The 23,131-nt window shown below is 41.5% G+C and overlaps 1 protein-coding gene across 11 annotated transcripts in view; it reads right to left on the bottom strand.

Moving 5' to 3' along the window:
* Window positions 1-23,131, bottom strand: part of fhod3 (formin homology 2 domain containing 3) — a 326,788-nt gene that overhangs the window by 19,356 nt on the left and 284,301 nt on the right. For 8 of the 11 annotated variants that reach the window (XM_062984260.1, XM_062984262.1, XM_062984267.1 and 5 more), the window contains 3 exons: window positions 20,700-20,890; window positions 18,902-19,094; window positions 2,710-2,733 (listed from right to left, as the gene is read on the bottom strand). In XM_062984260.1, the coding sequence (XP_062840330.1) occupies window positions 2,710-2,733; window positions 18,902-19,094; window positions 20,700-20,890 (408 nt within the window). The remainder of the gene's footprint in view (window positions 1-2,709; window positions 2,734-18,901; window positions 19,095-20,699; window positions 20,891-23,131) is intronic. The other 3 variants (XM_062984258.1, XM_062984261.1, XM_062984265.1) reach the window with 1 other exon arrangement.

Below are 23,131 nucleotides of genomic sequence, written 5' to 3'. Positions count from 1 at the left end.
CTTGAAAAGATTAAGCACAGAGAATAGGCCACCATAAAAAGGGACAGTAACAGGGTCAGAAATCTGAATACAACCATTCTGTGATTTGTGCATAGGACCAAAGAAACCTATTACATTAATCAATGCAACAAAACAAAACAGACATAGACAACACAATGGTAGAAGCGATCTCTTCCACAAGCTCTGAGAAATCAAAGGGAAATTTTAACCAAGAATGGGAATGCCATATAACTGGAAAGGCAACACATTATGTGATTAAGAAGAAATAAAAAGAGGATGGAAGCAGTATATTACATGAAAGTGATAAAAAGGATGACTTGTTGATTCAAGGAAGAACCATTTGATGACATATCCAGTTTTAGAACTGTAAATGGAAGTTGCCCTCAAAGCACTTGAGAAAAATAAATCACAAGGAACAGACAGCATAACAAGATAGCATACCAAGGGCAACTATGAAGGAACTAGATAAGATAATCAAGTGTAAAGATATACCAATGAATGCCAAAGTTGGGATTGTCTGTGTCACAGGATTTCTATTTTCTATGTATGGTTGGAAAACAGCTACCATCTGAGCTCTGTGATTGCAGCATTTTTTTTCTAATGAAGCAGAGAGTGTTTGAGGATTGGGATATTTGTATGGATACTGAGATGCTTGTTTATAAAACTGTTCTTCCCCCAACCCTGTTATATGTCTGCAAAACATGGACTGTCTACAACCGTCACTCTCAACTTCTGGAACGATTCCATCGTAGAATCATAGAATAGTAGAGTTGGAAGAGACATCATGGGCCATCCAGTCCAACCCCCTGCCAAGAAGCAGGAAATCACATTCAAAGCACCCCCGACAGATGGCCATCCAGCCTCTGCTTAAAAGCCTCCGAAGAAGGAGCCTCCACCACAGTCTGGGGGAGAGAGTTCCACTGCCGAACAGCTCTCAGCATTGCCTCCAAAAAATCCTGAAAATTTATTGGGAAGATAGGCAGACAAATGACAGCCATCAACTCCGCTGGACTGATGATGTCTGAATGCCCAATCATAGTCTCCTAAAGCAGTTACTATACTCTCAACTCAAGAACAGAAAACTGCATGTTGGTGGACAGCAAAAGCGAATTAAAGATGGGCTTAAACCTAATCTTAAAAACTGTGGCATAAACACCGAGAACTGGGAAGCCCTGGCCCTTGAGCGTTTTAACTGGAGGTCAGTTGTTACCAACAGAGCTGTGGAATTCGAAGAGGTACAAATGGAGGGTGAAAGGGAAAACGTGTCAAACCAACCCTTGTTGGGACTGCTTTCCATCTGGAAACCAATGTCCTCACCACGAAAGAAACTGTAGATCAAGAACAGGTAAAGGTAAAGGTTTTCCCCTGACATTAAGTCTATTGTGTCCAACTCTGGGGGTTGCTGCTTATCTCCATTTCTAAGCCGAAGAGCCAGCGTTGTCCGTAGACACCTCCAATGTCATGTGGCTGCCATGACTGCATGGAACACTGTTACTTTCCCACTGGCGCGGTACCTATTGTATTGTATTGTAGTGTTCAAATAATAAGTTTTGTTGGCTTCGACTCAGTCTGGACTAAGGTTTATGTACAAGGTTCTGTGGATGAATGGCTCAAGTATTTTAAATTGTTTTAAATCTGTATTTAACTGCTTATGTTTTTATTCTTTTGTATTGTTATGTATTGGCATTGAATTCTGCCAGTTTTGTAAGCCACCCTGAGTCCCTTCGGGTGAGAAGGGCGGGATAGAAATGATGGAAATAAATACATAAATAAATAAATATTGATCTCACATTTGCATGTTTTCGAACCGCTAGGTTGGAAGAAGCTGGGGCTAACAGCGGGAACTCACCCCGCTCCCTGGATTTGAACCACCGACCTCTTGGTCAGCAAGTTCAGCAGCTCAGCGGTTTAACCCACTGTGCCACCGGGGATCCCTGGATCAAGAATAGGTCTCTACAATCACCTATGGATCCACCGCAAAGACCCTACACTTGGAAGGCAATTCTACTCGGCCATGAGTGATAGCCGGTGATAATGGAAAACAGCACAGTAAAAGAATCAGACCAGAAGAGAATAACTTCATCTGAAATGTGGTTCTGAAGGAGATTTCTAGGGATACTGCATATTGCCAAAAACACAAATAAATGGATCTAAGAGTAATTCAAGGCTGAATTCTCGCTAGAAGTCGAAACGACTAAACTGAATTTATCTTACTTTGGACATATCATGAAATGACAGGACTCATTAGAAGAACTGATAAGACAGAACACAGTAGTAATGTTAGATGATGATCACACTTCAATGAACAATGAACACAGAATAGTGAAATAGATTAGTAGTTTGTCTAGCAGAGGGTCAAAAATGCATTGTTAGCACATTTTCATCAACCTTCCGTAATGCTTAAGACTTGCCATGCTGATTCAGGTCAATGATTACTGCCATCATGCTGAATGGAAAAGAGCACACCACAAAACAAGGACATTCCTGTTTGAGAGTGCAATCCTTAAAATATATATTCAAAGCTACATATGTATATACTTAAAAGGAAATCCCTCTGAGTTTAAATGGTTTTTCCCCAGGTAAATAAGTTAAGAAGATTACAGCAATCTTCCAAAGAGTATGATAATAAAGGGTTTACTTTATATGGATGTTTCTATCAGCAAGTTTCACAGCACACAAAAAACAGGGCATGCTCTTGTACAGCCATACCTCATTGTCATCTTCTTCATCAGTCTACCAGAGCAGCCAAGCAGGGTAGAAAAGGACAGAAAGTATTTAGGAAATATATTTCAAAACATGAACCAGAAGAGTAATGGTGGGCTGATTAAGTATGAAAATAGTGAACAGCCTGTGTAAAGGTGAATTTCAAAAGCTGTCCTACCCTGATTAGAAAATGCTTTTCTCTCACACTTCCAGTAAATTATGTTATTCTTCATTTTTGCTAAAGCTGCATTACCAAGACAATAAAAACAAAACCAACAAAAACACAACCCAGTTCCCAAATCTAGGGAAAGAAGTCTGCAGTTTCTCAGACCATAGACAACTCTGGCATGTTCAGCACAAGAAGTCTCCTATATGGAAAAAAAAGCTCAGGTATAACTTCCCACTTCCACCACTTTTGACTGTAACATGAGGATTTGTTATTGGAGTGGGTAAAAAAAAACCTTTAAATGAAAGAGTTATGTGTATAATGGTTTCCTGCATACATTCCCAGTCTATACTACCTCTACTTCTCTAGGGAATAGCCATTTTGGAATTTCTCAATTCTTCCTGTTGTTTACTATTATGCTTATAATTATATTCACAATGACATACACATATGTAATCCCAGAATTTCTCTGAAATAAAATGTGCAAAAAGTATCTGTACATTTGAAAAATTAGCATAGTGGTATGTATATATGAAAAGTACATATAAATATTCTTTAATTAATACTGTGAAAAAAGTGTACCTTAGGAAAAATGCTTATAAAAATGGATTACATTTTGGAAAAATGGAGGAATACATTTCCATGTAAGGAAAAGAGGATAGGTAAAGGTAAAGGTTTTCCCCTGACATTAAGTCTAGTCGTGTCTGACTCTGGCGGATGGTGCTCTCCGTTTCTAAGCCGAAGAGTCAGCATTGTCCGTAGACACCTCCAAGGTCATGTGGCCGGCATGACTGCATGGAGCACCGTTACCTTCCCGCTAGAGTGGTACCTATTGATCTACTCAGATCAGAAGGGCCGTGAAAACATGGTTATGTGCCCAAGCTTTTGATGAGTAAACGACAAAGTTAACATGGCCTGATTTAAGGATGAAGCATGAGGATCTCGGACGAATGGAATTAATTATATATATGTTTTTAAGGTTTTTATAATGTGTTTTAACAATGTTATTAATGGATCTGTTTATATTGTTTTGTTTTTATGATTGCATTTTGGGCATTAAATTTTGCCAATTTTTGTAAGCTGCCCTGAGTCCCCTCGGGTGAGAAGGGCAGGGTATAAATGTTGTAAATAAATAAAATGAAATAAATATTCACGTTTGCATGTTTTTGAACTACTAGGTTGGCAGCAGGAGCTCACCCAACTCCCCGGATTTGAACCTCCGACCTTTCAGTCAGCACATTCAGCAACTCAGCGGTTTAACCCGCTGTGCTACCGGAGGCTCCAAGAAGAGGATATCCTAGTCCAATGTTGAAACAATTACAGAACTCCGGTAGGATTCCAATAATCACGGAGACTGTTAAGCAGATTTGAGTAGTTTCGGAGGTGGAAATTCCTCAATGCCCCCTTTTTTTAAACCTCAGACTTGTCAACATTCATCTATCTGAGTGCACTGTAAGACAGAACAAGTGGAACCTGCCACTTGTTACAGTATATCCTCAGTTCCTGGTAGAATGTTGCTACACACATTTCTTATCATCATGTAATGTCTTCCTTGGGAATAGTGTAAAATGCACAAGCGGACTAATTTACTGTCTTCTCCTCCATCTTCTTTTCTCCCGGGAACTCAGCATTATATGGATTCCAGTGAGTTCTGAACAGGTTCATTTCTCATTGGAGTGGATGGAATGCTGACTTTAATAACACATATTTGTGTTTCTCACTCCACTCCCTCCTTAGACAGAAGATATATAGAGCTGTTCTTCTGCCCATGAGGATAAAATAATGTGAGAGTTATGTGGGAAATTAGAACTGACATTTAGGCATCCTTTTCACTGTTCCGTTGACACAATGTTTCAAAACTATGCCTCCCATGAGCTACTGTAAACTAACATAGAAGAAAGAAAGCAAGGAAAAATTTCCAGAATCTGCAATATAATCTCTAATTTGGATATTGTATTTGTGTATCTGCATCTTCAAGTTCCCTGTCAAATTATGGCAATGCCATAAATTTCCTACATATTATTTTCTTAGGCAAGGAATTTTCAGAGGTTTTTTGGCCAGGCCTCATTTGCCATATAATGCAGTTTAATAACAGTGAACTGCATTATATGAGTCTACACTGCCATACAATGCTGTTCAATGCAGGTAAAATGCATTATTTGTCAGTGTAGATGGTGCCCAGTTTCTTTCTCTGAAATATAGGTTGAATCTACATTGCCATATAATCCAATTTCAGAATGCAAATTTACTGCATTGAATTTGATTACATGGCAGTGTAGACTCGTATAATCCAGTTCAATGCAGTTAATCTGAATTCTGAAACTGTATTGTATGGTACTGTAGATCCAGCCATAGTCTACAGCAGGGGTCCCCAAACTAAGGCCCGGGGGCCGGATGCGGCCCTCCGAGGTCATTTACCTGGCCCCCGCCCTCAGTTTTATAATATAATATATTGTATATACATATAATATTGATAATAATAATGTAATACAATATAACACTAATAATAATACCATATAATCATTATATATTCTATATTACATATAATATTACTAATAATATTACAGCATAGTGGTATAGTTCAATATATAGTAATATATAATGCTAATATTGTGCTATGCTAATAATATAATATATTGTATGTACATACAGCTGCTCTGAGTCCCCTTTGGGGTGAGAAGGGTGGGAAATAAATGTAGTAAATAAATGTAGTAAATAAATAAATGAATAATTTTAGACTCAGGCTCGGCCAAAGTCTGACATGACTTGAAGGCACACAACAACAACAACAACAACAATTCTAATTAACTTGACTATCTCATTGGCCAGAAGCAGGTCCACACTTTCCATTGAAATCCTGATAGACTTATGTTGGTTAAAATTGTTCTTATATTCAAATATTGTATTGTTCTTTCATTGTTGTTGTTTTTTGCACTACAAATAAGACATGTGCAGTGTGCATAGAAATTTGTTCATTTTTTTTTTTTCAAATGATAATTCGGCCCCTCAACAGTCTGAAGGATTGTGGACCGGCCCGCCGCTTTAAAAGTTTGAGGACCTCTGGTCTACAGCATCTGGTGTTTGATCTCCCACCCAGGATCACAAGATCTGACAGAACGTGGTGCCTTTATGGTACAGTAGAGTCTCACTTATCCAACACTCGCTTATCCAACATTCTGGATTATCCAACGCATTTTTGTAGTCAATGTTTTCAATATATCGTGATATTTTGGTGCTAAATTCGTAAATACAGTAATTACAACATAGCATTACTGCGTATTGAACTACTTTTTCTGTCAAATTTGTTGTATAACATGATGTTTTGGTGCTTAATTTTTAAAATCATAACTTAATTTGATGTTTAATAGGCTTTTCCTTAATCTGTCCTTATTATCTAACATATTTGCTTATCTAATGTTCTGCCGGCCTGTTTATGTTGGATAAGTGAGACTCTACTGTATTTATGCCCTTAGTTTGATTAACATTTACTGGCTTCAGGTTAATCATTAAACTGTTGTTCAAACATTATTTTATTGAACTTAATCTATTTTTGTTCCAGAACATTCACTATGAGAATGAAATGAAAGTATTCCCTCATTTGTTTTGTCATTTATGATGTTTTTTAGCACACTTTATATAAAAAGGATTAGCTGTACATGGCATGAACAACAGCATGCTGGCATTGCTTTTTAAGGGTATGCTTTGTTCCACAAGGGAGCTGTTTGTTTTGCTTTGGGCTTAGTGACATTGAAAAACAGCCAGTCCTTTGGCAACTGAACTCCTGTAGGTATGCTTTGTTTGTTTATTCACATTATGGTACGACTCTTCCATGCCAGTAAAAATATATCCCTCCACAAAACTGTGTTGCATATTTAACCCCTTAATATTATTGGCTGGCAGAAAATTACAATCAAGGACAGATAAGGTATTTTTGTTCCTAACAATCTATAACTTACACCATTTTATCTAAATAGGTTATGCCTATGCTGTTGTTAGGCATTTTTGTGCTGGAGCAGCCACTCACTATATATTGAGTAACCTGTGGTAGGAGGTTTTCAAAGAAGGAAACATAGCTTTCTATCCAATATTTGGGTAGTGTTGGCCTAGCAGTGTTGTATCTAAGTGCAGCAAATTACTATCACCAATATTTCTGTTGTTGTTTATTTATTCAGTCGCTTCCGACCCTTCAGTGACTTCATGGACCAGCCCATGCCAGAGCTCCCTGTTAGCACCACCCCTAGTTCCTTCAAGGACAAACCAGTCCCTTCAAGGATACCATCCATCCATCTTGCTTTTGGTTGGCCTCTCTTTCTTTTTCCTTCCATTTTCCCCAGCATCATTGTCTTCTCCAAGCTTTCCTGTCTTCTCATTATGTGGCCAAAGTACTTCATCTTTGCCTCTAATATCCCTCCCTCCAGTTAGCAGGCTGGCTTTATTTTCTGGAGTACGGACTGGTTTGATCTTCTTGCGGTCCAAGGCACTATCAGAATTTTCCTCCAACACTACAGTTCAAAAGCATCTATCTTCCTTCACTCAGCCTTCCTTATGGTCCAGCTATCGCATCCTTAGGTTGTTACAGGGAATACCATTAGTTTAATTATGCGGACCTTTGTTGTCAGTGTAATGTCTCTACTCTTCACTATTTTATCGGGATTGGTCATTGCTCTCCTCCCAAGAAGTAAACATCTTCTGATTTCCTGGCTACAGTCTGTGTCTGCAGTAATCTTCGCGCCTAGAAATGTAAATTTTGTTACTGCCTCTATGTTTTCTCCCTCTATTTGCTAGTTATCAATCAGTCTGGTTGCCATAATCTTGGTTTTCTTGATGTTTAACTGCAACCCAGCTTTTGCATTTTCTTCTTTCACCTTGGTTATAAGGTTCCCCAGCTTCTCCTGTCTTTCAGCCATCAAAGTGGTATCATCTGCATATATGAGGTTGTTAATGTTTCTCCCAGCAATTTTAAATCCAGCCTTGGATTAATCAAGCCCCACACGTCACATGATGTGTTCGGCATATAAGTTGATTTAGGTAGGGTGAGAGTATACAGCCCTGCCGTACTCCTTTCCTAATATTGAATGTTGTTCCGTGGTCTGTTCTTATTGTTGCTACTTGGTCATTATACAGATTCCTCAGGAGGCAGAAAAGGTGACTTGGTATCCCCATACCACCAAGAACTTGCCACAATTTATTATGATCCACACAGGCAAAGGCTTTAGAATAGTCAATAAAACAGAAATATATGTTTTTTTTTTAAACTACCCACCCTCCTCGATTATCCAGCGGATATTGACAATTTGGTCTCTCGTTCCTCTGCCTTTTCTAAACCCAGCCTGTAAATATGGCAACTCTCACTCCATGTATTGCTGGAGTCTACCTTGCAGGATCTTGAGAATTACCTTACTGCTATAACCATCCTGTCTTGTGTGTCCCTTCACGGTTTCGCTCATGGCATCATCGTCACCCAAGCTTCAGCACCTCAACAAGGTAATGATCCTTTGCAGGAGCCTGTTTGCTTACTCACTGGATTTCTAAGCTGAGCATATCTTTTAACTTGGTTGTACATATATATCCAAAGTGTGGATGAAGCCTTTGCTGACTACATCCATGACTTCATCATTTTTGGATGGGAAAAGTTTAGTATTATCCTTATTACAAGTCTGTGTAGCAGCCGTAAAACATTCAGATTTTTGAATAGTCTCAACAGAACGTGAGGTACTATACAGGAACCAAAATTAGAAAGTGACTCATATTTCCAAGGAGTAACTTGGTACCTACTTACTTTTCACTATAAGGAGCTGGAATAGGATTTTTTTTAAAAAATCCTGTAACTGTGCTGGATGTAATTTATTATCTTGTGATACAAATTGCCTGCTGGATATATGTAGTCAGGGGGTAGGAGGAGGGGAGAGGAAAGGTCAGAATGGCAGATGCCTCCAGGGCTGTTTTTATGATCCAAATGTACAAGCAGGTGTCAAAAATATTTTTTTCAATGGGGAGGGGGTTGTATGTCACCAAAAGCCCTCTAAAGAAAGTGGGGGCTTATGTTTGCCCACCAGACCATTTTAGACACAGGAGAGCCCAGGCATAAAATGCCTCAAGAGGCCTAAAAACATGGTGAAAATGCCCCCCATGCATTAGAGGACATTTGTGACATTAAAAATTTTTTTTTTTAGCTTAATACAGCCCCCTAGCCTTCTACAGTTATCCACCCCTATAATAAACAAACAAGAATTCCACATGGATGCATGAGATGGCTCTCCAGAAAGTCAAAAGTCAATTTTATCTGTATCTATTGACCACACTAATGATGTTTTACCAACACAGACAGACAGACAGCTAGCTAGCTTTTGGTTGAAGTACCCTCCAGCTGCCATTTAGCATAAATGCTATTATTTGCCAGCGGCGTACAGTACTTGTAAGGACAGGTTGCTTACCTGTAACCGTGTTTCTTCGAGTGTACTCTGTGAATTCACACTAATGGAGAAGCCTGCGCCTGCGCAGGCTCCAACGGATACTCTTCCAAGCTAAAGTTTGAAATTTGGCGGTAACCCCGCCCCTCTTCCCGGAGGGTATAAAGGGCGCCCTCCGCGCCCGCTCTCCAGTTCCTACGCCGCAAAGGCAGCGAGAAAGGGAGAGGTTTGCATGTGGGGAAGGAAGGGCGGGATTGTGTGAATTCACAGAGTACACTCGAAGAAACACGGTTACAGGTAAGCAACCTGTCCTTTTTCTTCGTGTACTCTGTGAATGCACACTAATGGAGACTAGCAAGCTGAGGTGTAGGTAGGTGGGATAGCAAACCCGATAACCAGTCTAGTGTCCAAACAACACATTTATTGAGCACAAGGTTCAAAAACAAGCAAGTGCAACGGTCAAAGAAGCGATGCAATAGCATATAGTGCAAAAAAACCGATCCTTGAGGTTAGGATCCAGAACATAATCACAACATTGTAAGTAAGCAATAGTCTGTAAGAAAATACAGAGGTAGGCATAAACTCATTCTCTGAAAACAGAGGGAGAAGTATTCAAAAAGAAAATACATTTCAGTGCAGTGGGTAAGTATAGTACACAAGCACTACGTTAAAGAATCACTGAGCACATCGATTACAAACGGGGTGGATGACAACGGTCAGCCTGTAAGAAGGATAAACCCGAAAACTGGTTTTGAGTAAGGCAACAACCTTAGGTAAGGCAGGAGGAAAGGACGGACCTGGCAAAGGCCGAGTCCTTGAGGTTCCTTGAGTCCATCCTGTAGTGTGAAACAAAGGTGGATGGAGTGGACCAGATAGCCGCTCGACAGATGGAGTCGAGAGGGACGCCCCTCAGGAAGGCCGTAGAGGTGGAAAGGCCCCTCGTAGATCTAGGGCGGATCGAAGAGGGGGGTTGGCGTTTGGCCAGCTGATAAGCGAGCTCGATGGTCTGAGCAATCCAGTGTGAGAGTCTTTGGGAAGAAAGTGGTTCGCCCAGTTTATGGGTAGCGTAAGCCACAAACAGTCTAGGTGACTTACGTATGTCCTTAGTCCTGTCCTTGTAGAAAAGGAGGGCTCTCCTGACATCGAGGAGATGGAGTTTCCGTTCCAGAGAAGAAGAAGGATTAGGGAAGAAAGCAGGAAGTATTATGTCCTGGTTCAGGTGAAAAGCAGAGACCACCTTAGGTAGGAAGGTGATGTCCGGGCGAAGGACAGCCCTGTCGTGGTGGAAACGGAGATAGGGTTCGTCCACCCGGAGAGCAGCCAGTTCCGAAGGCCTGCGCGCAGAGGTGATAGCGATAAGGAAGGCAGTCTTCCAAGAGAGAAGGTGAAGGTCTGCAGAGGCCATAGGTTTGAAGGGAGCTGCAGCTAGTTGAGAAAGGACGAGTTCGAGGCTCCATCCGGGAGTCGGAGGTTGAACTGGAGGGTGCAAGTTGTTGTAACCTTGAAGGAAGGTCTTAATGAGGCTGTTAGAAAAGAGAGAGGGTTGTCCCTGACGTTGAAAATGCCAGGAGAGAGCAGCGAGATAGGATTTTATCGAGGCCAGAGAAAGTTGACGATAAGCAAGGGAAAGTAGGAAGTCCATGACCAGCGGGATCGAAGTAGAGGCGGGATCGACGCGTCGGTCCCGAAGGAAAGTTTGGAATTTTGCCAGCTTATAGGCCTTCGATGTGGCCGGTTTGTGAGCGGCGCGAAGGATCGCCTGCAGGTCTGGGTGGAGAGAATTTAAGGAAGTATCCTCCAGGCAGTCAGGTGTAGGGACGGGACGTCGGGGTGGAGGACCTGTCCCTTCTGCGAAGATAGTAGATGAGGGAGAGTTGGGAGAGTGCGGGGAGGATGCGCACACATCCAGAGTAGCGTGGGATACCACGGCTGGCGTGGCCATGCAGGGGCGATCAGGATGGCCGATGTCGGTGTTAGATAGAGTCTCTCTATTACTCTCGAGATGAGAGGGAAGGGAGGAAAAAGATAGACGGGTTCGAGAGTCCAGTCGAGGAGAAACGCGTCTCCGAGACAGCCCGGAGTCGAGTTTGGAGGTAGTCTCGCTCCGAAGCGAGGAAGTTGAGCGTTCGAGGGGGAGGCAAAAAGGTCCAGAGCTGGCCAGCCCCAATCGTCGAAGACGGATTTCAGGATCTCGGGATCGAGACGCCACTCGTGGGGGGAGGTCGTTATTCTGCTTAGAGAGTCTGCCAGAGTGTTTTGAGCCCCCGGAAGGTGAGCTGCCGACAGAGTTATGTGTCTCGCTATGCACCATAGCCAAATGTCCATCGAGAGAGCCATGAGTTTTCTCGAGCCCGTACCCCCTTGTTTGTTGATGTAGTACATGGCTACTACGTTGTCCGTTTGGATTAGAACAGACTTGTGGGGAAGAAAGCGAGCAAACGCCCGGAGGGCTTTGAAGATTGATAACAGTTCTAGAAAGTTTATGTGGTGAGACCTTTCTTGGGTGGACCACAGGTCCCTGACGGTGAGGTACGACATGTGGGCTCCCCACGCAAAATTGGAGGCGTCGGTCGTGATGGTGACTGACGGTAGGGAGGGATGGAAGGGAAGCCCCACACAAACGTTCGCTGGGTCCTGCCACCAACGAAGGGAGAGGCGAACGTGGTTCGGTACCGTGAGAAACATTGAGCTCGGATGCCGATGGGGTTTGAAAGAGTCTATAAACCATCTCTGGAGAGGTCTGAGACGTAATCTGGCGAAAGGGGTAACCATGACCGTGGAGGCCATGTGACCCAGAAGAACTTGGACCACGTGGGCTCGGATCCTGCGGTTGCGGAGGAGGAGAGAAAGGTGCTGTTGAAGGGCTAGGAACCTGTCCTTCGGTAGGGAGGCGGTTTCCGTGATGGAGTTGAAGAGAGCTCCAATGAAGCGGATCTCTGTGGTTGGGAGGAGTTGAGACTTTGAGACATTCAACTGAAGGCCCAGCCGTTGCAGGAGAGAAAGAGTCTGTGAGACGTGGTTTTGAAGGGATGAGGGGTCGGACGTGACAATCATCCAATCGTCCAGATAAGGAAAGACCATAATGCCCTGTTTCCTGAGGTGCGCTGCCACCACGGCGACCACCTTTGTAAAGACCCTTGGGGCCGTGACGAGGCCGAAAGGGAGAACTGTGAACTGGTAAGAGTGTCCCAGGAGCTTGAAGGAAAGGAAGCGTCTGTGGGATCGACGCACCGAGACGTGGAAATACGCGTCGCGTAAGTCTATAGAGGCGAAGTAGTCTCTGTGTCGGAGCATTGGGAGGATGGAGGCCACTGAAACTATTCGAAATTTTGAAGGCAGAATGAAGAGGTTTAGAGCCCGTAGGTCGAGGATAGGCCGAAGACCTCCGCCCCGCTTGGGAACCGTAAAGTATCTCGAGAAGAAACCTCGAGTGTCCTGCTCGGAAGGAGAAGGCTGGATTGCGCCCTTCGCCAGAAGGGAGTCGACCTCGGCGCATATTTCCGGTGAAGGGTCGGTGTGGAGGATGTGACCCGTGGGTGGCAAAGTTTCGAATTCCAAGGCATAGCCGTCTCTGACAATGCGAAGAACCCAGGCATCTGAGGTGATAGACTCCCATTCGCGGTAGAAAGGAGCTAGGCGGTCGAGAAAAGAACAGAGAGGAAGGATCTGGTCGGGGCCTAGGAACGGCATGGTAGTGGCAGTAGTAGTGGAGATAGAGAGATCCCCGAGAGAGTGGGCGTCAGGCCCGTCGTTGGGGTTGTGGCATAGCTGCAGGACCTTTGCCCCGACCTTTCGGGACCTGGTGCTGGCGGCGAGGTTGTTGCTGATGACTGTGGTGACTCGAGCTCGACGAGCGTCGAAACGGCTGGTGACGAAAAGGCTGAGGGTAGCGACGGTACCGTTGCGGGAACCATCGGGTCCGCTGAGCCTGAGGTTGATCGGTCCCGCACTTTGTTGCGAGAATCTTGAAGTCGTGATTGGACTTAAGTTTGTCATCAGTGCCAGAATTGAAAAGGCCCTGGGTGTCGAAAGGAAGGTCTTCGATCACTTGTCGAGAGGAAGAAGAGAGTCCTGAGGACCGAAGCCATGCATGCCGTCTGATCGCGACCGCGTGGGCAATCATTTTTCCGGCGGTATCACCGGTATGCTTAGCCATTTGAATTTGGTGGTGTGCGAGAGAGTCCGCCTCCTCGAAAGGACTGACCGGTCTTCGTCAGAAAGCTTGGCGAAGAAGGGTTGGGCTTTCTCCCAGAGGATCTGTTGATAAGCGCCCATGCAGGCCCCGTAGTTTGCCATACGGCAAAGGAGGAGAGCACCGGAGTACAGCTTGCGGCCTACCGCATCGAAGCGTTTGCCCTCTCTGTCGGCAGGGGAGTTGGAGTGTCGACCCGACGATTGGGAGGCCTTTACCACCATGGAGTTTGGGTCAGGGTGATGCTTGAGCCATTCCAAGGCTTCGTCATCGGTTCGGTACCAGGCCTCTATTTTCTTAGAGGTTGGAGGTATCGAAGATGGAGTCTTCCAAGATGCCTGGATGACGTCCAGGAGGTATGGAAGAAAAGGCAGCAAGGTGGCTGGCGGGGCTTGGGCTTGAACCCTCTTGAAAACGGGGTCAGTAACGGCCTTTGAAGTTTGTTTAATTTCCATCCCCAGAGCGTCTGCCATTCTGACCATCTGGTCGGAGAAAGCCCGAATATTATCCGTCGGGGAAGGTGGGTCGACCTCGTAGGCGTCGTGAGGCGGGGAGAGGTCGAGACCGAGAGAGACAACGGAGGCGGAGAGTATCGACTCGGGGCGTTCGATATCGGGGTCATCCTCCTCGGGCCCTTGAGGGGACCGGGGAGGAGAAACAAGCACAGAGTCCTGATGAGGTATCACCTCAGGAGCAGCGGGAGCCGGCTGTGGAGGAACGCCCTTGGGAGCGGAGGCCTGGGCGGCGCGGGCTAAGCGCGTCATCTGTCTACCCCTCTCAGGTGTTTGAACCGGGGGAAAGAGTTCTTGTCGAGCCGGAAGACGAGATGGTGCCGGCTGGGGAGCCTTAATAACTGTCCTGACCGACCGGTCGGGGGAGGCTTGAGCGTCCGCATCCGAGGACTGACCATGAGGAGAGGAAGAGGAGCGGAGGCGTTGTGCTGGTTGGATAGGAGAGGATCTCCTAGAGGAAGGCCCAGAGGAGGGGACGTCCTTCTTCGAAGACGCTGAGGAGGACGACCTCTGGATCATTCGTTTCTTTGCTGGGGGTTGTTTCGACGCGACCCTCAGCGATTTTCCCGGCGTCGGGGGAATCGGGCACACAGCTGCCGAGTCAGATTGAGCCCGTCTGGATTCCTCCTGAGCCCTCTTGAAGGCAATCTTCATGGCGGAAGAAGATGGCGGCGAAGCCAGGCGGGATCGAGTGGAAATGGCCGAAGCCACCGAACTCGAAGTCGATGAAGGGCCCATCTTGCCCGACCGGGTGGATACCGTAGCGGTGGTCACCGTGCAGGGCGGTTTGGTCGGTCGCGGTCTCGAGGATTTCGAGGTTTTAGATGATACCGACGGAGCAGGCCTGGACGCCATCGAGGCCGAGGTGGAAGTGGAAGCCTCAGGAGCAAGAGTTTTTTCGTAAAGAGCTGCACGGAGTCTCGCAGCTCTATTTCTTCTGGCCTGAGCTGTAAAGGCCAGGCAAAAACGGCAGGTAGCGACGACGTGGCTTTCGCCAAGGCAGAAAAGGCACTTAGCGTGGCCGTCGGAATCTGGAATCTTAGCGGCACACTGAGTGCACCGTTTAAAACGCGTGGTTGACATAAGAACGAAGAGTCCGAAGTGAGCTTTGCGGCGGAAAAAAAGGAACTGGAGAGCGGGCGCGGAGGGCGCCCTTTATACCCTCCGGGAAGAGGGGCGGGGTTACCGCCAAATTTCAAACTTTAGCTTGGAAGAGTATCCGTTGGAGCCTGCGCAGGTGCAGCCTTCTCCATTAGTGTGCATTCACAGAGTACACGAAGAAAAAACAGAGTTGATAATAGTATGTCAGTTGGATTAAAGTATCGGTTGTAAACACTAAAATTTTAAAATAATCAAAATATGATTACTGAGAAATCCCACAGCATTTAGAATGATTGGACGTCAACAATAACTCAAGGAATCTGAACAATGGAATTCCCTCCTACAATGAAATCAGTATGGCAAAGAAGGTAGCACTTTACAGAGAGAGATTAAATTATTAGTATATAATGGGATCTACAACTGCTAGCTGATTGTGCCTGATTCTGATTACATTGACCACCGTTCTATGACTGATACTGCCCATGTTACTGTTTTGTGATTGCTGAATCACAGTCATTTTAACCTTTCCCATAGAAGTAGATCATGTGAAAAACTATAAATGAGCCAGGAAAATCATGTTTTAACCTTCCCATTACTAACAACAGAGAAAGGTAGCACAGGCCAAGGTATTTATACCTCTCTGCTTGTGAACCACAGCAGTGGCATGAATGGAGTCCTGACTATTTAGGAGTATCAAAATCATTTTGGTCCCATTTGATTGTAACAATTATTTATTTATTTATTTGCAGCATTTATATTCCGCCCTTCTCACGCCGAAGGGGACTCAGGACTCACATTACACATATTGGCAAACATTCAATGCCTTTTAACATAGAACAAAGACAAGACAAACATAGGCTCCGAGCGGGCCTCGAACTCATGACCTCCTGGTCAGAGTGATTCATTGCAGTGATTCATTGCAGCTGCTCTCCAGCCTGCGCCACAGCCCGAGCCCTTTGATGTTTCCACAGCAGTGGCCATGGAGCTCCAGAGAACTCCTGTGTGTCAGTAGGCACCTTTACCGATGTCAGCAAAGGCACCAGCACAACTTGGAGTGGAAAGGAGCTGGGTTTTAAATATAAAAAATATATGATTCATTGAGCCTCTGGATTTTTAATTATAATGTAATTAACTCAACCATTTTATATTAGAGCCATGACCATGGCCCTATAATATCTAACAATATATAAAATAAAATCTTATTTCTTTAAAAGCAGCCTGATTTAGAAAAAGTTATTATGTAATTTCAATAAAGTCACATTTCCACGATGAGAAACCAAGAAAGAGGAAGAAATAGGAGGGAGTGCTTTAAATTCTTGCCTATTTGGATCCATTTTATTCATCTGGCTTTTCATATTATTTATTACTTCATTTGCCGGAGTGCTGACCCTGCCACTAATCAGTGCACAGCTACCAATGCCAAATCTGAAAGAGTATGATGAAGTATTAACATCTAATTGTGAGTCCATAGTTTCACATTCAAGATAGCTGGAATCTGCCATTAAGTACTGGCACTTCTTTCAACTTTATCTGAGTTAAGTAAAACTGCAACAATTTAAAATAAGAATTAGAAGCTAAAGGAATTTTAAAGATCACTTGACAGAAAATAAGTAACAATATTTTTATAATGGCAGCTCATAAGTCTAATTGCCTATAACCCATTTAGCACTTTAATATGTAATTATTCCTATTCTGATCTCAAATTAATAATTCTGGTTAGAACTTTGTTAGCTTATACTGGATAATTTTCTGCCTCATACTTGTACATAAATGTATGAAACCTTAACTAGAGCAGATACATCGGATCAATGGACTATATATATATATAGTTAATGGATCACCACTCAACAGTCTTGCTTTGACTGTCAACAGTATTCATATCATAAAATAATTTTTAGCACTTTAAAAATAAAATTCAGAATCTCAGTGCTACTTAAACTATGTAATAGATCAATAGTTTAAAGTATGTCTGTTACCTTTGTTACATCACTTTGAGAGCTATGTCTGGCTCAAAATTTATAATAATGATTACAGCTACTTTATATTGAGGGTATAATTTTATAGTTAGTTACTTAGGATGCGGATACTGCACATACTATGTGTAATATATGATGGTTTTTACAATTTTTATATATGAACTATTGTTTTGTAACAAACTATTGATTTCAGTTATTTTAGGATTGATGAAATGCAATCCTGCTTGCATTAAGTGGTGTCAGAATTGCATTAAAAGAGAAATATATGTTCAATACACATCATAATAGTATTACAGTCGAGCAGACTATTACATATGGATTCCAATAGTATGCAATTGAGCATACTATTACATATGGATTCCAAATACATAGACCCTATTCTCTACTACAGATGAAGGAGCCTTCATCATGTAAACACTGCAAAATCCTCAGATCTGAGAGACAAGAAAAAGTATTATTACTATTATTACTATTACTACTACTACTACTACTATTATTATTATTACCCTGCTTTTTCTCTCTACAAAGGACACTCAAAACGGATAGAAGGAGCACATCTTGATGTCAAATCCATGCCAGAAAATGTAATTTTGTTGCAGCAGAGGATTCTCCAGCAGACAATCATGCTACAAATGCTATTGCATTTGTTTTCCCCTGACATTAAGTCTAGTCGTGTCTGACTTTGGGGGTTGGTGTTCATCTCCATTTCTAAGTTGAAGAGCTGGTGTTGTCCGTAGACACCTCCAAGGTCATGTGGCCGGCATGACTGCATGGAGCGCCATTACCTTCCCGGTGGAGTGGTATCTATTGGTCTACTCACATTTGCATGTTTTCGAACTGCTCACCCCACTCCCCAGATTCGAACCGCTGACCTTTTGTCAGCAGCTCAGCGGTTTAATCCGCTGCACTACCGGGGGCTCCACATGGGACCAAGCCCAGCATAAACAGGATTACAAAGTAACACAATTAAAAACATATAACAAATAAATAATAGAATTAAAACAATTAAAACCAGAAAAATAAAACATCATAAATTTACATCAACCGACATCAACAACCAGTGGCCAGAAAACATCGGCAGTTCAGATTCGAGAGGGCAGGGCAAAGACTTGTGCAAAATGCAGACTATATAGGGCTGGGCTGGGAATAAAGTGCTAGAAAAACCAAAACAATAAATTAGGGCTGGGCTGTTGGATTACTTTTCCACCAAACATTTTTCTTAAGACACTGGGAGGCAATGAAGGTTTGTATATTCCTCGGTATCTTTTGACTCTACTCCTGTTGAATTTCTTTTTCCGCATTGATAACAGGTTTTCACTATTGTTATGTCAGCATCAATATTATAATGAATTGCAGGAGATACTAATCCTTCTTAACCAGGATTTAAAAAAATACCAGTTTGAATCTAGTTAGCAAATGTCAGTTAGCATTAACTGCATTTAATATTGGCATTATTAATGTACACTAGCCATGATTAAGTTCAGTGAGAACAAAAGGAAACGTATGGATTGCAGAGGTGAGCTCATGGTCTCATGGCTTGATAGTTAGATATGAAAATCTGACCATATCAGCCATACATGCTGCACTTGTATATGTACTTGAGTACTGCTTCAGGTAACATATACTCATGCAGCCTTCATTCCAAAATATTTTCACTGAGGTAAAAAAAAAATACTGCTTGAAGAAGGCCTGATTTGCAGCAGACTTCTCACATAGACATTTCAGAAAAAATATTACCAGTTGCAATATTTGAACTATTGCACTAATTGCACTAATGAACTATTGCACTAATGCTCTTTGGTGGAAATAATTTTGAGCTAAGAAATTCACTTTGCACTTACATCTGTGATCATTTTTCCTCTGGTTTTATTTCTTTCTCTGTGGTTGGCTCGCTTCTGCTTTTGCTGCAAAACCCGTTCTCTGGTGGTGCGATACTCCAAAGCAAATTCACTAATAATTTTGCAGAACTTATTGATGTTGACTTCACGGATTGCATAAGGAGGATAACCCATAAATAATAAGAAGGAGTGGAACCTAGAAAAGCAGAAGGAGTCAGTTGTCTGGATCTCTTGTAGTCTGAGTGATTTTAAGAAATACAACATGATGCAATGAAAGTATTTTCTTTCTTAGATCTGTGGAAAATACAATCTGTAAGTTTAATATCCTTTTTTCGGTAGCTAAGAATTGATCCGAGAAAGATAAACTGGACAATCCATTTTGAAACTGTGAACTCATAAAGGCTCTCTATGTCCCATTTTATCGCAGATTCTTTTAACATTATTTCTAGAACTTACAATGAAAAATAAGATTTAAACAAAATAGAAGCCTGCAATAATGTCATCTAATTCTGCTTTCACACACTGATGCATACAAGTTCAAACAATTAATGTAACAATGCTTCACCATTAACTGTGTAATGGATGAAATATATCATGTTTGGATAGTGGATACTGGACAAGTTATTAAGTTTAAATTATACCTTTGAATGAATTAGTCCAGTTCTGGCCATTGGTATCTTAAACCCATCTGATGGAATAGACTGAATCTGGATTTTAAATTTTTGAGGTTGTTTTAGCAGAATTGTATGTTTTTGTTTGATGACGTTACTTTTGTTGTATGGTCTCCTATTGACAATTTAATGTTTTGTTTATTTTGGAAGCCGCCCTGAGTCCTCTGGGGGAGATAGGGTGGTATAAGTTCAAACAGCATTAGAAATGTCTAGACAAGAAAGATAATTTATAGACAACGACAAAGAATAAAAAAAATATATTCACAATGAAGTGCTAACATTCAGGTTTCTTTCCTTTGTGAATTTAGCTTGGCAAGTATCAAGAGTAAGACCTTTTGATGGTCCCTTGGCAAATGCCACTCCAACTGAAAAACATATGCTTCTATTAATATAGGCTTCTAAGCAAGTTTTAAAGTCTAAATTATTTCAAGTTAATAAAGGTTTCTCTTAACAAAGATATCATGGCACTGCTGGTTCAAATAATAATAAAATGGTTTTTAAAGTCTTTAAACTAAAAATGGTATAATGCTGGGCTGCTACTGTCTGTAATTGAATTACGCTGTTGTTTAATTTCTTTTTGCACCTGTGTGTTTTGTTTTATGATAACATATTATACATATTGTATAGCAGAGTTTTTAAGGAAGATGCCTGGGGGGGGGGGGACTTTTCCCTAAAAGGCAACCAAAATAATGCATTAATAATTTATTTTATTGAAGTTAAAATAAGTAAAATATATGTTTCTGGATTTTTGACAAAACATTACAAAGAACTTCCATGATGGTAAAAACTGTTTAATACTGGAATATGCTGCCTCAGAGAATGGTGGGATCTCCTTCTCTGGAGGTTTTTTCAGCATAGGCTGGATGGCCATCTGTTAGGAGTGCTTTGATCATGTGTTCCTGTACGGTAAAGGGTTGGACTGGATGGCCTTTGTGATCTCTTCCACATCTGAGCTTCTGTATTCCTATGAGTTTAGTTTCTAAAGTCCAGGTATAAGTTTATCCCAGAAGTGGGAAAGATTCTAGTATCAGTACAATTTGCTGAAAGGTTCATTTTCATGTTTTGAAATAGGACAATGCTAGCAGAGCTTTTTTAACAGCACACTGTTGACAATATGTTTGATATCCCACCTGTTAATTATTCTTCTATGGACAATTTTCAATATTATTATTCTTTCTGCACAGTCCTTAAGGAACTCAGACATTTTTTGCTTTAATGTTGATTTCATTTCATGCTTTGCTATGGCCTTCAGATGATCCCATGATGCTTTGCATCGTTTCTCTATTTGACACAGATTGTCCCGAAGTTGTTCAAAGTCCACCTAAAAAAAGGATAGAAGAACAGAGAATAGTTTAAATGATACATATTCAGTTATAAATTACCCATGCAGTCTAAGAAAGCAGGAAAACAAAACAGATGAGCTCCATATGCTAACTGATGGTCAACTTTAATCTTTTAAAAAGTCCAACATGTTTCATCCTATACAGTTCTAAAAACAGAACTGAGAAAGTCTAAGAAAGCATCTGTACAGTAGAGTCTCACTTATCCAACATAAACGGGCCGGCAGAATGTTGGATAAGTGAATATGTTGGATAATAAGGAGAGATTAAGAAAAAGCCTATTAAACATCAAAATAGGTTATGTTTACAAATTAAGCACCAAAACATCATGTTATACAACAAATTTGACAGAAAAAGTAGTTTATTACACATTAATGCTATGTAGTAATTACTGTATTTATGAATTTAGCACCAAAATATCACAATGTATTGAAAACATTGACTACAAAAATGCGTTGGATAATCCAGAACGTTGGATAAGTGAGTGTTGGATAAGTGAGACTCTACTGTATTTCCACACAAGTTCTGTAACTTACCTTGCAACAGAAGGCCAATTGCCCCTCAGTTGCATTTTACTGGGACTAAACAAACAGGCTAGTTGTAGTTGTGTGCTATGTAACAACTTCAGTGTACAGAGAACACTAAGTACCATATATGCCCGAGTATAAGCCGACCCTAATAAAGGTCGAGGCACCTAATTTTACCACAAAAAACTGGGGAAACGTATTGACTCAAGTATGAGCTGAGGGTGGAAAAAGCAGCAGCTACTGGTAAATTTCAAAATGAAAATAGATCCCAATAAAATTATATTGAGGCATCAGGTTAATTTTTTTTAATATTTACCGTATTTCAAAGAAAAACAGTAAATTTGCTCTGTAAGTGGAAAAGTAGGGTCAACAAAAACAATTTGGTATTAAAAATAACTTAATAATAATAATAATAATAATAATAATAATAATAATTTAAAAAAACTTCATTTGTACCCTGCCCTATCTCTCCATGGGGACTCAGACCAGCTTCCAACATAGTAATAGACAAACATTCAATGCCTACATAAACAATGCAGAGCTAGGTATAGATCTATAATTATACAGTATATACTAATTTCACATATGCATTTCTCCCTGAAACGTTTGCAAATCCTCTCTCTATATATGTGCATTTCCCTCCTGCAATATTTGCAAGCCCCATATATTTATGTTTATATCTTTCTAGATCTCTCTGTGTGTATTTCCCCTGCAATATTTGCAAGCCCTATATTCATAGCCCTATATTTCTATCTATCTATCTATCTATCTATCTATCTATCTAGACATCTCTCTATATATAGATAATTATATCAGTATAGGATTTGCAAAGACTTGCAAACATGTGTGGTGAAAATTCATATATAAAATAATGTATACACATAGATACAGATGTACAGGTACATGGAAATCTTTAGATATCTATATGTATATAGGATTTCCAAAGACTTACAAACATATGAGGGGGGAATTCATATATAAAATTAATGTCTATATATATATATATATATAGATAGATAGATAGATAGATAGATAGATAGATAGACTGACTGACATATAAAGGTACATAGGGATTGCAAAGGCTTGCAGGGGAAAATATATATATATCTGTAGCAAAGATTAACAAATATTTCAGGGGAAAATGCTTTTATAAGATTAATGGGTAAATATATATTCTTCTTCCTGACTTGCAAGGGCTTCTTTCACTTTTCAAAACATTCCCTTAATTAAGAGCGAGGCAGGCTTTGGAAAGGTAAACACCAATAAAGGAGGGTAAGGTGAGAGATAAATATATCATATATTGCAAGCAACGGCCTCCAGGCTCTGCTGCCAGCTTGAACTTGACCCAATTATAAACCGGGGGGAGACTTTTTCAGCTCATAAAAAGGGCTGAAAAACTCGGCTTATCTTCGAGTATATACGGTAAATATTTGAGAGTAGAAATGGAAAAAATATTTGAAAATATTCAAAAATTGTTGAAAAATATGCTTTTTGAGTGTCAAGAAACTCATGAGAAGAATCTGAACTGACAAAAATCTGTTTTTTACCTTATTCTATACACAGATTAGCTGTGGTTGTGTAAATACACATCCACCTGGGTGGGGGGATCTCCTCTCCTTCTTGTTGGTCAAAGGGCACTCCATCCTGATATCAGCAAAGGCTCCTGCAATGGTCAGGGACTTGAATGGAGCTTTG

This window comes from Anolis carolinensis, chromosome 6 (assembly GCF_035594765.1).
Source record: "Anolis carolinensis isolate JA03-04 chromosome 6, rAnoCar3.1.pri, whole genome shotgun sequence".
Classification (NCBI taxonomy): Eukaryota; Metazoa; Chordata; class Lepidosauria; order Squamata; family Dactyloidae; genus Anolis; species Anolis carolinensis.
The sequence above is the reverse complement of the archived record's forward strand: the minus strand, read 5'-3'. Positions and strand labels throughout refer to the sequence as shown.